The sequence below is a fragment of the Ochotona princeps genome, chromosome 31, assembly GCF_030435755.1.
Source record: "Ochotona princeps isolate mOchPri1 chromosome 31, mOchPri1.hap1, whole genome shotgun sequence".
Taxonomy (NCBI): domain Eukaryota; kingdom Metazoa; phylum Chordata; class Mammalia; order Lagomorpha; family Ochotonidae; genus Ochotona; species Ochotona princeps.
Genome location: NC_080862.1, coordinates 9,221,456 through 9,233,767, shown reverse-complemented (window position 1 = coordinate 9,233,767; position 12,312 = coordinate 9,221,456). Strand labels below are relative to the sequence as shown.

At 49.9% G+C, this 12,312-nt stretch overlaps 1 protein-coding gene across 2 annotated transcripts in view; it reads left to right on the top strand.

Annotated features, from left to right (window-relative positions):
* Window positions 1-11,394, top strand: part of RIC1 (RIC1 homolog, RAB6A GEF complex partner 1) — an 87,078-nt gene extending 75,684 nt beyond the window's left edge. For both annotated transcript variants that reach the window (XM_058657317.1, XM_004591816.2), the window contains exons 18-26: window positions 253-369; window positions 788-1,513; window positions 1,800-1,958; window positions 2,046-2,182; window positions 6,349-6,635; window positions 7,422-7,613; window positions 9,808-9,985; window positions 10,128-10,316; window positions 11,048-11,394. In XM_058657317.1, coding sequence (XP_058513300.1) covers window positions 253-369; window positions 788-1,513; window positions 1,800-1,958; window positions 2,046-2,182; window positions 6,349-6,635; window positions 7,422-7,613; window positions 9,808-9,985; window positions 10,128-10,316; window positions 11,048-11,336 — 2,274 coding nt within the window. In that variant the 3' untranslated portion in view covers window positions 11,337-11,394. The remainder of the gene's footprint in view (window positions 1-252; window positions 370-787; window positions 1,514-1,799; window positions 1,959-2,045; window positions 2,183-6,348; window positions 6,636-7,421; window positions 7,614-9,807; window positions 9,986-10,127; window positions 10,317-11,047) is intronic.
* The last annotated feature ends 918 nt before the right edge of the window (window positions 11,395-12,312 follow it).

Below are 12,312 nucleotides of genomic sequence, written 5' to 3'. Positions count from 1 at the left end.
CCTTTAAGTTTTGTAAGAGAACTTAGCTCTACCCTAGTCATCTGAAGGTACTGTTCACAGATTGTAGAGTGTGTTGAGTGTTCTTCCCCCCTCGCTGTACAGCCCCTGTATTCCAGCAGAGCCAAGCAGAATGGCTAAAGATGGTATAGCCTGAGTTAAACATTATTCCATCTGTAAACTATAGATTATAGAGGACGTGCCAAAAATGTATCTGATTTAGTATGAAACCAGTTTCTCTTTCTGAACTTGCAGGCACGTGATGCCGAGAGCATCATGCTAAACCTTGCAGGACAGCTCATCATGGTGCAGAGGGACAGGTCAGGCCCCCAGATCCGGGAGAAGGACAGTCACCCCAACCAGAGGAAGCTGGTGAGTGCTGCGCAGGGCATCTGAGCACTGGGGGAATGCATGAGACACTGCTGCCATGGGATTTAGAAGCTGAAAAAGCACTTGGAATTGGTTTTAAGCTTCTGAGTATGACATTATGAAGGGTGAAGGTTAAACTGTTGAGAGTAAATGATGGCATGTGTCATGTTACTGCTGAGGCGGTATTAGCTGAAAGTTGTGAAGGAGCTTCCAGAGGGTGGGGAAGTGTGTGGATTGTCTTGTATGTGCTTTGAGAGGAAAGGTGCTGTGGGTAATTCTAACTCTAAATAGCTGTCCCTGCTTTTACCCAAAAGTTGTTCAACTGTAATTTTGAAAGAAATCATTAGCTAACACGTAGGAATTTAAGAACCTAACGTGCAGTGAAGGACAGCAAGCCTGACTGTCGCCTCTCGCTCCCCAGCTGCCGCTCTGTCCTCCTGTGGTCCTGGCCCAGTCGGTTGAGAACGTCTGGACGACGTGCCGAGCCGACAAGCAGAAGCGTCACCTGCTGGAGGCCCTGTGGCTGAGCTGCGGCGGGGCGGGCATGAAAGTGTGGCTCCCTCTCTTCCCCAGGGACCACCGCAAGCCCCACTCGTTCCTGTCCCAGCGGATCATGCTGCCTTTCCACATCAACATCTACCCGCTGGCTGTTCTGTTCGAAGACGCGTTGGTCCTCGGTGCTGTCAACGACACTGTCCCCTACGACTCTGTGTACCCGCGGAGCAGCAGGGAGCAGCTGGAGGTGCTCTTCCCTTTCTGTGTCGTGGAGAGAACCTCTCAGATCTACCTCCACCACATCCTGCGGCAGCTGCTGGTCAGGAACCTCGGGGAGCAGGCCTTGCTCCTGGCTCAGTCCTGCGCCGCGCTGCCCTACTTCCCGCACGTGCTGGAGCTCATGCTGCATGAGGTGCTGGAGGAAGAAGCTACCTCACGGGAGCCCATTCCCGACCCCCTGCTCCCCACCGTGGCCAAATTCATCACCGAGTTTCCGCTCTTCCTGCAGACAGTGGTTCACTGCGCCAGGAAGACTGAGTATGCCCTGTGGAATTACCTTTTTGCAGCTGTCGGGAACCCCAAGGACTTGTTTGAAGAGTGTTTGATGGCCCAGGATTTGGATACGGCTGCCTCTTACCTTATCATCTTACAGGTAACTTGCAAGGTGACACTGAATGGAACATCGTGTTGACACTGTAGTCGGGTTTGAATTTGACGGCCGTGAGTGAGAGACTGATAGTTTAATCCTGTCAGCGGGGTGCTTGCTGCATTTTTCCTAAATGACTCTTTCTCATACGCCTTTTAGTCTTACATTTCAGCCAGTCTCCACAGTATTGCATGTACGGTCCCTGACCTTAGGAAACTGTACAAATGAAAACTGGTCACAGTCTCCCCAGTCATGCGCTGAGTAAAAGGAGTGCTGTCTTGGTTGTTTCTAGAACATGGAGGCCCCAGCAGTCAGCAGGCAGCATGCCACCCTTCTGTTCAACACAGCCCTGGAACAAGGCAAGTGGGACCTGTGTCGGCACATGATTCGATTCCTGAAAGCTATCGGCTCTGGAGAGTCCGAAACACCGCCTCCCACGCCCACAGCTCAGGTCAGTCCCACAGCCTCACAGGTTCTCTGCGTCCTGCAACCCACGACATCCTTCTCTAACTGTCCTGCACGCTGTATGTCATCGTAGGAACCCAGCTCAGGTGGCGGATTTGAGTTCTTCAGGAATCGGAGCATCAGTTTATCCCAGTCAGCTGAAAATGCCGCACCTAGTAAATTCAGCTTACAGAAAACACTAAGCATGCCATCCGGTCCTTCTGGAAAAAGGTAAAACAGCAAGTTGTTGCTGTTTCTGTAGTGTCTCTAGGACACACACACTGCAGGGCATGTAGAAGTTGGATCTTCTGCAAATAGCTGTGATCCGTTTGCAGGTGCTTTCTGCCCGTGAGGGCCATGCACGCTTTCCTTTTGCTTTTGTGTTCACTCCCACGCTTTCTATTGTTGCTGAGAACAATTTTGATACACCTGTTGTAACAAACAATAAATTACCTCTGGTAATAGAGAACCAAAATTAAAAGGAAAAGAGAGAGAAATTTGCAGGTAATGCAAAAGCCTCCCTGAAGGCAGCAGTTCTAACCTCTCTCCACTTGCACCTGCAGACAGAGTAAAGCTCTCGGGCACTCTGACTCTGAGCTCGGGGCCGAAGGAGTCCTCCGACATTGGGTGGGCCGAGGCATCTGTATTCTGTTGAGTATTTTCTATTGTGATGTTTGTTGTTCCCTGCTCCGTGTAAGCAGGGAGGCCCAGCTCTGACACATCACTCCGTGGTCAGACCATGGAACCTGCAATTCTCTCCATGATTGGGGTTCTAATTCCAGCAATTCAGTTGGGGGGATCCCCAAAGAAACTTTATCTGAGGTGATCCCAGACCTGATTCTTTTATGTGCTTGCCAATACAGGATGTGACACAGTTCCTCGCCCCAATCAGCTTATGTACACGCTGGTGGTTGCAATTGCTAGGTCAGTTCTGCCTCCCAGCTCTATCTTCTACACAAACCAGTGGGTGTTGCAGCCCAGTCCGATCCTACCCATCACACACTCGGCCCTCACGTACACCAGTGGGAGCTGCAGCCTAGTCAGAATGACCTGCAGTAACCCCTACCAGGCCTGCCACCTGCCCTGGTTCCTGTGCTTGTCAGTATGTACAGCAGACTGGTCCACTCTGTCCCACTTCTCATTCAGCTCTCATTTGTGTCACTGGGCATTGAATCCTGGTTCAACCCAACCCACCCAACAATCCAGCCCACACATGGGCCTGTGGGTGTCACTCTGTCTAGCCATGCCTGCCCCAGTCCTGTTTTCATGCTCACCAGTGGGAGTGGCAACCCAGTAGGGAAGTACCCACTCTTTCCCTACTGGGCCCACTTCCACTCCCGGATCCTGCATTCCAGGTGGTTCTGCAGTTTACCTTGACAGAATTAGCCCCCAGAGCCAGCTTCTGCCAGCTGATGCTGCAGCAAAGCCCAACCAACCCATACTCACTCTGACTTATGCATGCATCAGAAGGAACAGTCAGCCCAGCCTGGCTTTTGCCTGATCCAGCTCACATGAGGCCAACAGGTGTTATAGCACTGCCCGGCCTGGTCTGCCCCAATCCCAACTCATGCTCTCCAGTAGGAGTGGTGGTCCTGCAGGGAAGCTCCTACCGGCTTCAGGCCTTCCCCCTGGGTCTCACATGTGCTGTTTGAGTGCTGCAACCCAGTCTGGCATGACCCGTCTTACTCAGCATTTGCCAGTGATTGCTGGAGGCTAACCAGGCCCGCCCTACCCCCAGTTCCAGTTCACATTGGTGGGGGCTACAGCCTAGCCCAGCGCAGCTGGCCCCCAGTCCTGGCCCTCGTGGGAACTGGGTTGTGTTATAACCCAACCTGGCACAACCCACACTACATTCTGGAGCCCAGATTCCCCAGTGGGTGATATGAACTGGCCCTGCCTGGTTCACCCCAGATCTGAGCCAAGTGTATGCTGGTGGGTACCATTCCCTGGCCTGGTCTGGGCTGCTCCTTATTGCAATTCTTGTGCTAACCTGCAGGGACTATGTCCCAACAGAGGAGTTCCCCAAGCTCCTCCATCAGAACCTCTCCCAGTGCCAGATCTCAAGCACACTGGTGGGTCCATGGACCGGCCCCACTCAGTCCACCACCTGCCCTAGCGGGAACAGTGGCCTTTCCTGACTTTCACCTGTTCTGGTTTTCACTGTTGGGTGTTACAGCCTAGCCAAGCTTGGTCCACACCAAGTCACAGTTAATGCATGGCTCAGCAGGGGCGGTGACCCAGCCTCGCCTGTCCTACCTCTACCCTGGTTCTCATGAGCACCAGAGGATGCTGCAGTCTAGCCCAGTTTGGCATACCCAGACCTAATTCACACTTATGCCAAGGGACACTGCAGCTGTGTCCAGACCAGAACGCAACCCCCGACTCTGTCCTTTACATTCACCAATGGGAACCACAACCAGCCAGGCCATGCCCTCTGTTCCCCAGCCAGGCCTGTTCCCAGACACAGATCTTGCGTGTGCCAGTGGTTGCTCTGACCCAGCTTGGCATAGCCCCTCATCTGTCTTGGCCTTTGCCTTTGGATGCTGCAGGCTGGCCTAACCCAGCCTGCCTCCAGTCCCAATTCTCGCTGGCGGGTGTTGGAACCTGATCCTGCTCAGTCTGCTCCCATTCCCAGCTCGTGCAAGCCAGTAGGTGTGACAGCCTGGCCTGGCATAACCTGCGCTTCAACCTGGTTTCTGCATTTGCCGGTGAGCTAAGGTTTGCTTGGCCCTGCCAGGTCCACCTCCTTCCCAAACCAGCCCACACATTTGCCAACTTGACTGACCCCCAGTCCTGGACCACATGCCCACCAGTGAGAGCTATGACCCGCTAGGGGAGTTTCCCACATTCCCCTGCTCAACCCACTCCCAGACCCAGATCTAATGCATGCCAGTGGGTGTCAGGCCCTCACCCGGCATAGCCTGCCCCTCCCCTCTTGTCCTTGTATGAGCTGATGAATGTTGTGGCCTGGCCCGCCCCACAGCCTGTTCTAGGATGCACATGTGGGTGCTGCAGCCTGGACCTGCCCTGACTAATCTTGGTTCCTGTACCCATGAGTGTTGGCAGGTTCTCTGCTCACACCTAGCCCAGGCTATCATCACCCCAGCTCTTAAGCTAACCTGTGGAACTTGCATTTCCACAGGGTTTGGCCCACATGTCCCCCAAGAATCTACCCCTAGACCTGGTTCTCTCATGTCCTGGTTAGTGTCTTTGACCTTGCTTAATGTGACCCATCCCCTATTTTGACATTCAGTCTGGTACTGGGATCTAGCCCTACTACACAGTCCCCCAGCCGTAGCTTTGGCATGGACTGGCATGTGGTGGTCAGCAAAGTCCCATGCTAACAAGCCCTGCTCAGGACTCATGTGGGCCGGTATATCAGCCTGACCCATAAACATCTTCCGGTCTCTCCCCTCCAAACCACTAGGTCTCAGTCCCTTTGCTTACCTGCAAGTACAGTGACCTTATCTAGTGATACCCCTAGGCAGTAATTTCTCCCCTTCAAGAGCCCAGAGCTTGCCACTGAGCGGCCAGCAGGCGAAGCCTGGCACCAGTTGGCACTGTGGCCACCAGCAAGCCCTGAATTCACACACCACTTGGAAGCAGTGGCTGGGGCTAGGGCCCCAGGCATCGAGTCGACCTGACTCACATGCCCCCAGTGCTCCACATTTGCTGGGTGAAGAAGTAAGGGGCTCAGAGACAATGGGAACATACATACAACTGGCGAATGGCCGTCGGTTTCCCAGTGCAGACAGACCTACTCCAGAGACAAGGCTCTTCACTCGTGCACTCCTGTGCCTCATAGGCCCCAGTGAGGCAGTTCTGCCATCTCAGGCCATGCAAGTGAGGGAGGATGGGCTCGAGGCAGTCCAGCCATTTTAAAGAATCAGTTTTATTTTCCTACATGTATATAACCCATGTTGAGGGATTCCATTCTGCTTCTGTATGCTCAATTTCCTCCCTCCCTCCCTCCCTCCCTGCCTGCCTGCCTGCCTTCCTTCCAGGACTTATTTGTTGAAAAGGCAGATTTACAGAAGAAAGGAGAAACAGATCTGGCACCTGCTGGTTCACTCCCGCCAGGGCCTGCATGCTTGGTTTCTTTAATCTGATTTCCTTGCCTCCTTTCATTGGTCCTTTCAGATACCCATATCTTTATACTCTTTCTTCAGCTATTCATCTCTGTCTTCCTAGCCCAGCTTCTTCTGTCCCAATCTCCCCCTCTTCCGTGTAGTCACTCTTCAGAGCCTCTGGTGTTCCGTGCTCATGAAGTTGTGCTACCATACACAGGACAAGCCCTTTGACGCCGTCTCTCTCGGGGGTATCAGTGTTACTGCATGAAGCTAGGCACAGCCGCTGCTTGGAACTGTTCTGGAGCGTCTCTGTGTTCATCCTTACAGATGGAGTAAAGACAGTGACTGTGCTGAGAACATGTACATCGACATGATGCTCTGGAGACACGCCCGGCGCCTCTTAGAGGCCGTGCGGCTGAAGGATCTGGGCTGCTTTACAGCCCAGCTGGGCTTTGAGCTCATTGGTTGGCTGTGCAAGGAGCGTACTCGAGCTGCTCGGGTAGATAACTTCGTGGCGGCCCTGAGGAGACTCCACAAAGACTTCCTGTGGCCATTCCCCATCATCCCAGCCTCTTCGATCAGTTCTCCTTTCAAAAATGGGAAATACCGAACAGGTAATAGGCTTCCTAGCATGGCACGAGGAAATCTGCATTGTACTCCGAGTATCTTGACATTTTGATGTTAGTGATAGGGAAGTCTTATTCGAAACTTCGGTCAAACTGAAAGCCAACTCTTTGTACATTATTTGGAACATTCTGCAAAGAGCTTCTGCCCCCAACTCTTTGAAATCTAGTTCATAATCCTAACCATTGTTATTGTACATCATAAGCAAGTCAGGCACTGACTGAACTTAAAAATCTGCCGTAGCTGTGGAAAGGAGCTTTGGGGCTAGGTGATTGTGAGCTTGCGATGAGCTGAACTGGGATTTTTACTGGTCGTTAAAAGTAACAGAAATGCACCTCTGACCCTCAGCATGTGTAGGAGAGGAATGAAGCTGTACACTCGGGCAGAAGAAAAAAAGTGCTTTTTCCTTTTGAATCTTAAGAAAACTGTCCTACCTTCTATGAAAAATTTAAACAAAAAATTGTAGTAAGCCATCTGGAAACTTGATAGCATCCTAGAATCCAAGGCTAGAATGAAGCCTTGGAAGATTAACAGAATAATAGTTGTGTTTCTTTCCAGTTCAGAGATAATAATGTTATTAGATGAGATTTTATAGTGAGGTTTATTTTGGTAGGATCCTAAGTTCTGGTTTTAGGGTAAAGGATGATAATTATCTGAGTATTAGTATTGGCTAGCCAAATGGGAGAGACTAAACAGCTAAACTGGAAATTTCCACATGTACATCTTGAATTTCTTTTCCATTTTTGTTGTGTTTTGTTTTTGCAACTTGACTGCAGTGGGAGAGCAGCTGTTCAAGTCTCAGTCGGCTGACCCGTTTCCAAACCTGGATGCGGAGGCTGGCGTCTCTGCCATGCAGCGAAGTCAGAGCTGGCTGGGCAGTGTCGGCCCTCCCCACCCTGAGCTGGACACAGCCTCATCCCATGGACCGCAAATGCAAGATGCCTTCCTGTCACCCTTATCCAATAAAGGTAACCGTCACTTCAAGCTCCTCTTCAGGTCCTTTGGAAGTGTGAGGTATGTGCTGCAGCACTTCTGCGTAGAACCTCACTCTGCCTGCAGGTCCCAAAGATCAGGCGAGGCGAAGTGAATGCACTAGAGGAAGGGCATGTTGGCTTTGATTACACCGGATATATTTATCTTAGAGAAATGAAATAGTTTAAATGTCTTTGTAGGTCAACACCAATAAATGACTCTCTGCCATCAATTTGAGCCCAAGTAGGTAAAATGCTATTCGTACATGAAGAATTCTCTTACCGTAGACCAGTATAAAAAAAAAATTTTTACATCATTATCAGTTATCCATTAAAAATTTGTAGAAATTTTTCCTCATTATAATAAAAACATTGTCTTAACCATTTTAAACAGTTTAGTAGGTTTATTTACATCCACATTCTTGCCCGACCTCCCTTCAAACTACTTTCATTTTGCAGAATTAAAACTGTGTGTTACTGACATTGCTCCCTGGTTTGATGAAATACCTGACTAGGTACCTTCTAGAAGTTGTCTTGGGGACGACTTGTTCTTCGGGTCATGTCGTCGTTTGCTTCCTCTGAGGCTGAATGCTACTGCAGCCACTGCGTGGGGGCTCCGCCCGTTTACCCACGCGGCTGGCACGGGGCATCTGGGCTGCTCTTTGGAGGAACGCTGCTATGAACACTGAGGCACAACTCTCTTCAGAACTTGGCTTTCGGTGTGCTGTGGAACAGGCCTGCAGAGGTCAAGGGCAGTGTTGTCATTTTGTGAGGAATCTCCGTACTCTCCTGTAGCGTTACTGCTTTGTACCTTCCTCCCAGTATATGGGGCTTCTTGGAAATATTGTCAACACTTTTTTTACTAGCCCTTCTAATGGGTGTGAAGTGGTCCAGCTACTTTTAGTACACTTTGTGAAAGAGAGGATTTCAAACATTTAAAAAGATAGCCACTCCCCGTCACCCAGCTTCTGTTGTTACACCTTGTGACAAATTTGTCCTGATTCAGTACACATAATTTATCTGTAAATAGCTATCCTACAAGAACACTTTTGTATGAAGATTTATTTCATCTTCATTTGAAAGTTACAGAGAGGAGGAGACAGGTCAGTCTTCCATCTGCTTGTTTCTTAAACGTCATGATTTTCTCTTAAGATTTCTTTTTGTCGGAGAGGTAGATTTACAGAGAGGAGAGAAAGATCTTCCGTCCACTTGTTCACTCCGCAGACGGCTGCGTCAGCTGGAGCTGAGCTGATCCGAGGCAGGAGTCTTCCAGTCCCGCGCGGACGCACATCTCGGGCTCTGGCGCATCGGGACCGGGAACCGGTGCCCATATGGGATCCTGGCACTTGAAAGGGAAGATTAGCCAATTGAACTAACACCCAAATGTCACAATATCATAATAGTATGAGTCAAGATCCAAGTTAGGCTCACACATTGTATTCACGTTTTTAAATCTGTTCTTGAGTGCACCCTTCTCTTCCCCGCCGCCCCCTTAAAGCACATTCATTGAAGAAACTTGTGTCTGGGGATCTCTTCTCATGGTAGGAGTTTTATTAATTGCTTCTAAGTGCTTAGTTTTTAATCAGTTCCTCTGTATTTCCTGTAATTTAGCTGAATCTAAGGACTTGATCAAAGCTTGTTTCAGGGAGACAGAACACTGCCTCCTAACGGTCACTGTGGCATCCATCTGGAGGCACGTGCTGGCTGCTTGACTCCAGTGATCTCTGTTCAAGTATCTGCTGCTGTTAATGGCACAAGCTCAGCAGTGAATCCAATGGTTTTTGCTTCAAAATTGTAAAGCTAACATCTGCAAAAACAGCTCAAAGTTAAAATTAAAGGAGGGGTAAGCATTGTGGCATAGAAGATAAAGCTACTCTGTACATCACCTGTGGGCACCAGTTGGTGCTGGCTGTCGCACCTCTATTGACCTCCCTGCCAGAGGCCGGGAAAGCAGCGGAACACGGCTAGGCGTTTGGGCACCTGCCACCCGCCAGGAAGACTTGGCTCAAGTCCCTGACTTTGTGCTAGCCCAGCACTTGTCATTGTGGCCATCTAGAGAGCGAAACAGCTGATGGAAGATCTGTCTCTCCCCTCTGTAACTCTTTGAAATAAAGAAGTAAATATTTAGGCAAAATTCAAACATAGTATGTTCTACATGAACCTGGTTTGTGATTTGTTAATTCTTCTGCAGGTGACGCATGCAGCATTGGTTCAGCCACGGATCTGACTGAGAGCAGTTCCATGGCAGACGGGGACTGGACAGTGGTGGAGGAGAATTTTTCCACCCTCAGTCTGACTCAGTCCGAGCTGGAGCACATCTCCATGGAGCTGGCGAGCAAAGGCCCTCATAAATCCCAGGTCCAGCTTCGGTGAGTTCCTCAGACTCTTGGAGGCGCAGTCTCTACTCAGGGAGTGCGTACAAATGGCGTCGAGGGACCCCTGCCTAGTGATCGCTGCTGCCCATGCAAGCTTCGCCTCTTCCCAGTCCCAACCCTGGTGTTTCTGCTCTAGGTACTTACTGCATATTTTCATGGAGGCCGGATGTTTGGACTGGTGCATTGTCATTGGCCTGATTCTTAGAGAATCCTCAGTAATCACCCAGATTCTGGCTATTATACAGTCTTCAGAGGCGGATGGAGAGATGTTACAGAACATTACCACAGGGCTCCGTGCTGTGGACCAATGGGCCGCTACGGATTGGTAAGTGTGGTCTCCCCGGGCCCCTTAGCCCTCGGTGCATCTGTCCCTTCACATTACAGCTTAGTTGTGGTTCAGCTGGCTTAGTTTTGTTGTAAAAGTTTATTTTTAAGTTGACTAGAGATAAAAATACTTCCACATATTAATTTTTAAGGCTACTTTAGTCATTCCTCACCCAGCTATTTGAATGATTAATGCCTGTTTAGTGAAGTTTAGTTTATAAATCACCATGTGAAAAGACATCACTAGGTTGGGGCTGCTGCACAGCAGATCATCTTAGAATTAGTCTAGAACTTGAGGCTTGTAGTTCTATGGAATTGAATAAAATGTCTGTTTGAAAAGATGAAAAGATCTATCTGAAGTTATCATTTCGTGGTGGCTGCTAGCAAGTTCACATTCTGAGTGGTTGACGGGACTGGAGAAGCCTCGCGGCCCACCCTCGCCCCGTCTGTCTCCAGTGTCAGGACTCCCCTACGTGGGCCTCATTTTGTTCAGTTGCCACATGTGCTTGATTTTAGAATGTCAGTGTTTGCTTGTGATGCTCAGATCCCGGAGACGCGGCCCCATACCTAGCAGTTCCCAGGGGACTGGGCAGGGCGCTCGGGCAGCCTGCCTTCTCCCGCAGAATCGACAGCTGCCTTTACTGTCCACGCTTAGTAGGTGTTGCTCTAACTCTGTACCAAGGCTCGTGAATTCGGAAGATGAGAGCTGATTTTCTCTCCCCCTCTGCTTAGCCCTGGATATAAGCCATTTTTAAACATCATTAAGCCTCAGCTGCAGAAGCTCAGTGAGATAACGGAAGAGCAAGTTGAGCCTGACGCCTTCCAGCCAGTGACCACAGGCAAGAGTGTGGAGCAGGCCAGTCCCCGGGCCGAGGAGCGAAGGGGGTCCTGCAGCCACGGCGCTGTCCCGCAGGGCGAGGCGCTGGGGACCAGTGCGGTCAGCCGCCGGGAGGAAGACGCGGCTCGGGCAGAGGAGGAGGAGCCCTTTCAGGACGGGACTTACGACTGCTCTGTGTCCTAACCGGTGAGGTGACATGTGACAAGCAGTATTAACAGCAGCAGGCAGCTGAGTCCACTGTGTCCTGTTGATGGCGGATGACTTAAAGGGGAAGAGAACGCGGCTCAGACTCTTGGTTAAAGTTTTATTAGATTTTAAGTAAGAAATCTCCGACTCCATAAAAATGTGGTATCAAATAAAGCATCTTTCATAAAAATTTTTTTTCTTAAGCTGCAGGAGAAATAAAACATACTGTACATATGTACATTAGAATATTTGGGCTTTATTAACAGGTTGGTAGCTCTTAAACCAAGGGAATGTTAGGCCCCGGGTGAGCTTTTGATGACTTACAGCTTCTTACACATTTTCCTGGTTGACTGTATATCCAGGCTGCTCTTCAAATTCAATGCTAAGGTGCTTGACTGACAGCTGCCTGTCTGCTGCCCGGGGCCGAGCTCACTAGACTCCCTGCGTGGTCCTCCTGGACAGATGCCTGCCCTGGCACAGCACGGGGACACCTCACGAGGTCCGTGGAAAGCGGAGTTCCGGGATGTTCGTTTTGGTGATGCAGGGCCTTCACAATGGCCATGGAACCTGGGTGTCATGAGAACACATGAACTTCAAGAATCTGCACCAAAACAAACCTCCTTCAGTTCCATTTTCCATGACCGGTTTGGTGGTTCCCTTGTTGGTGTCAGTGTGAGACCCCAACCCTGAGCCAGGCAGGCTGTCCACACGGGGGTGAAGCCAGCTGTGTTCTTCCTACATCAGTGTGGGCAGAGGCTGAGGAATTCTCACCATTTATGCTGTTAGATACCACTAAACTATTTTGTATCAAAAAATTGTACCTTTTTGTGAATACTCTTGTTGTAAATATATCCAAAGACACTACTCATATTTTTAGCACTTGTATTATAATTTGTAAGGATTTATGCTGGATTCTGCATGCCTATAAATACTTAGAGAATTATAGCAACGGGGCTTGTTTTTCTTTCCCAAA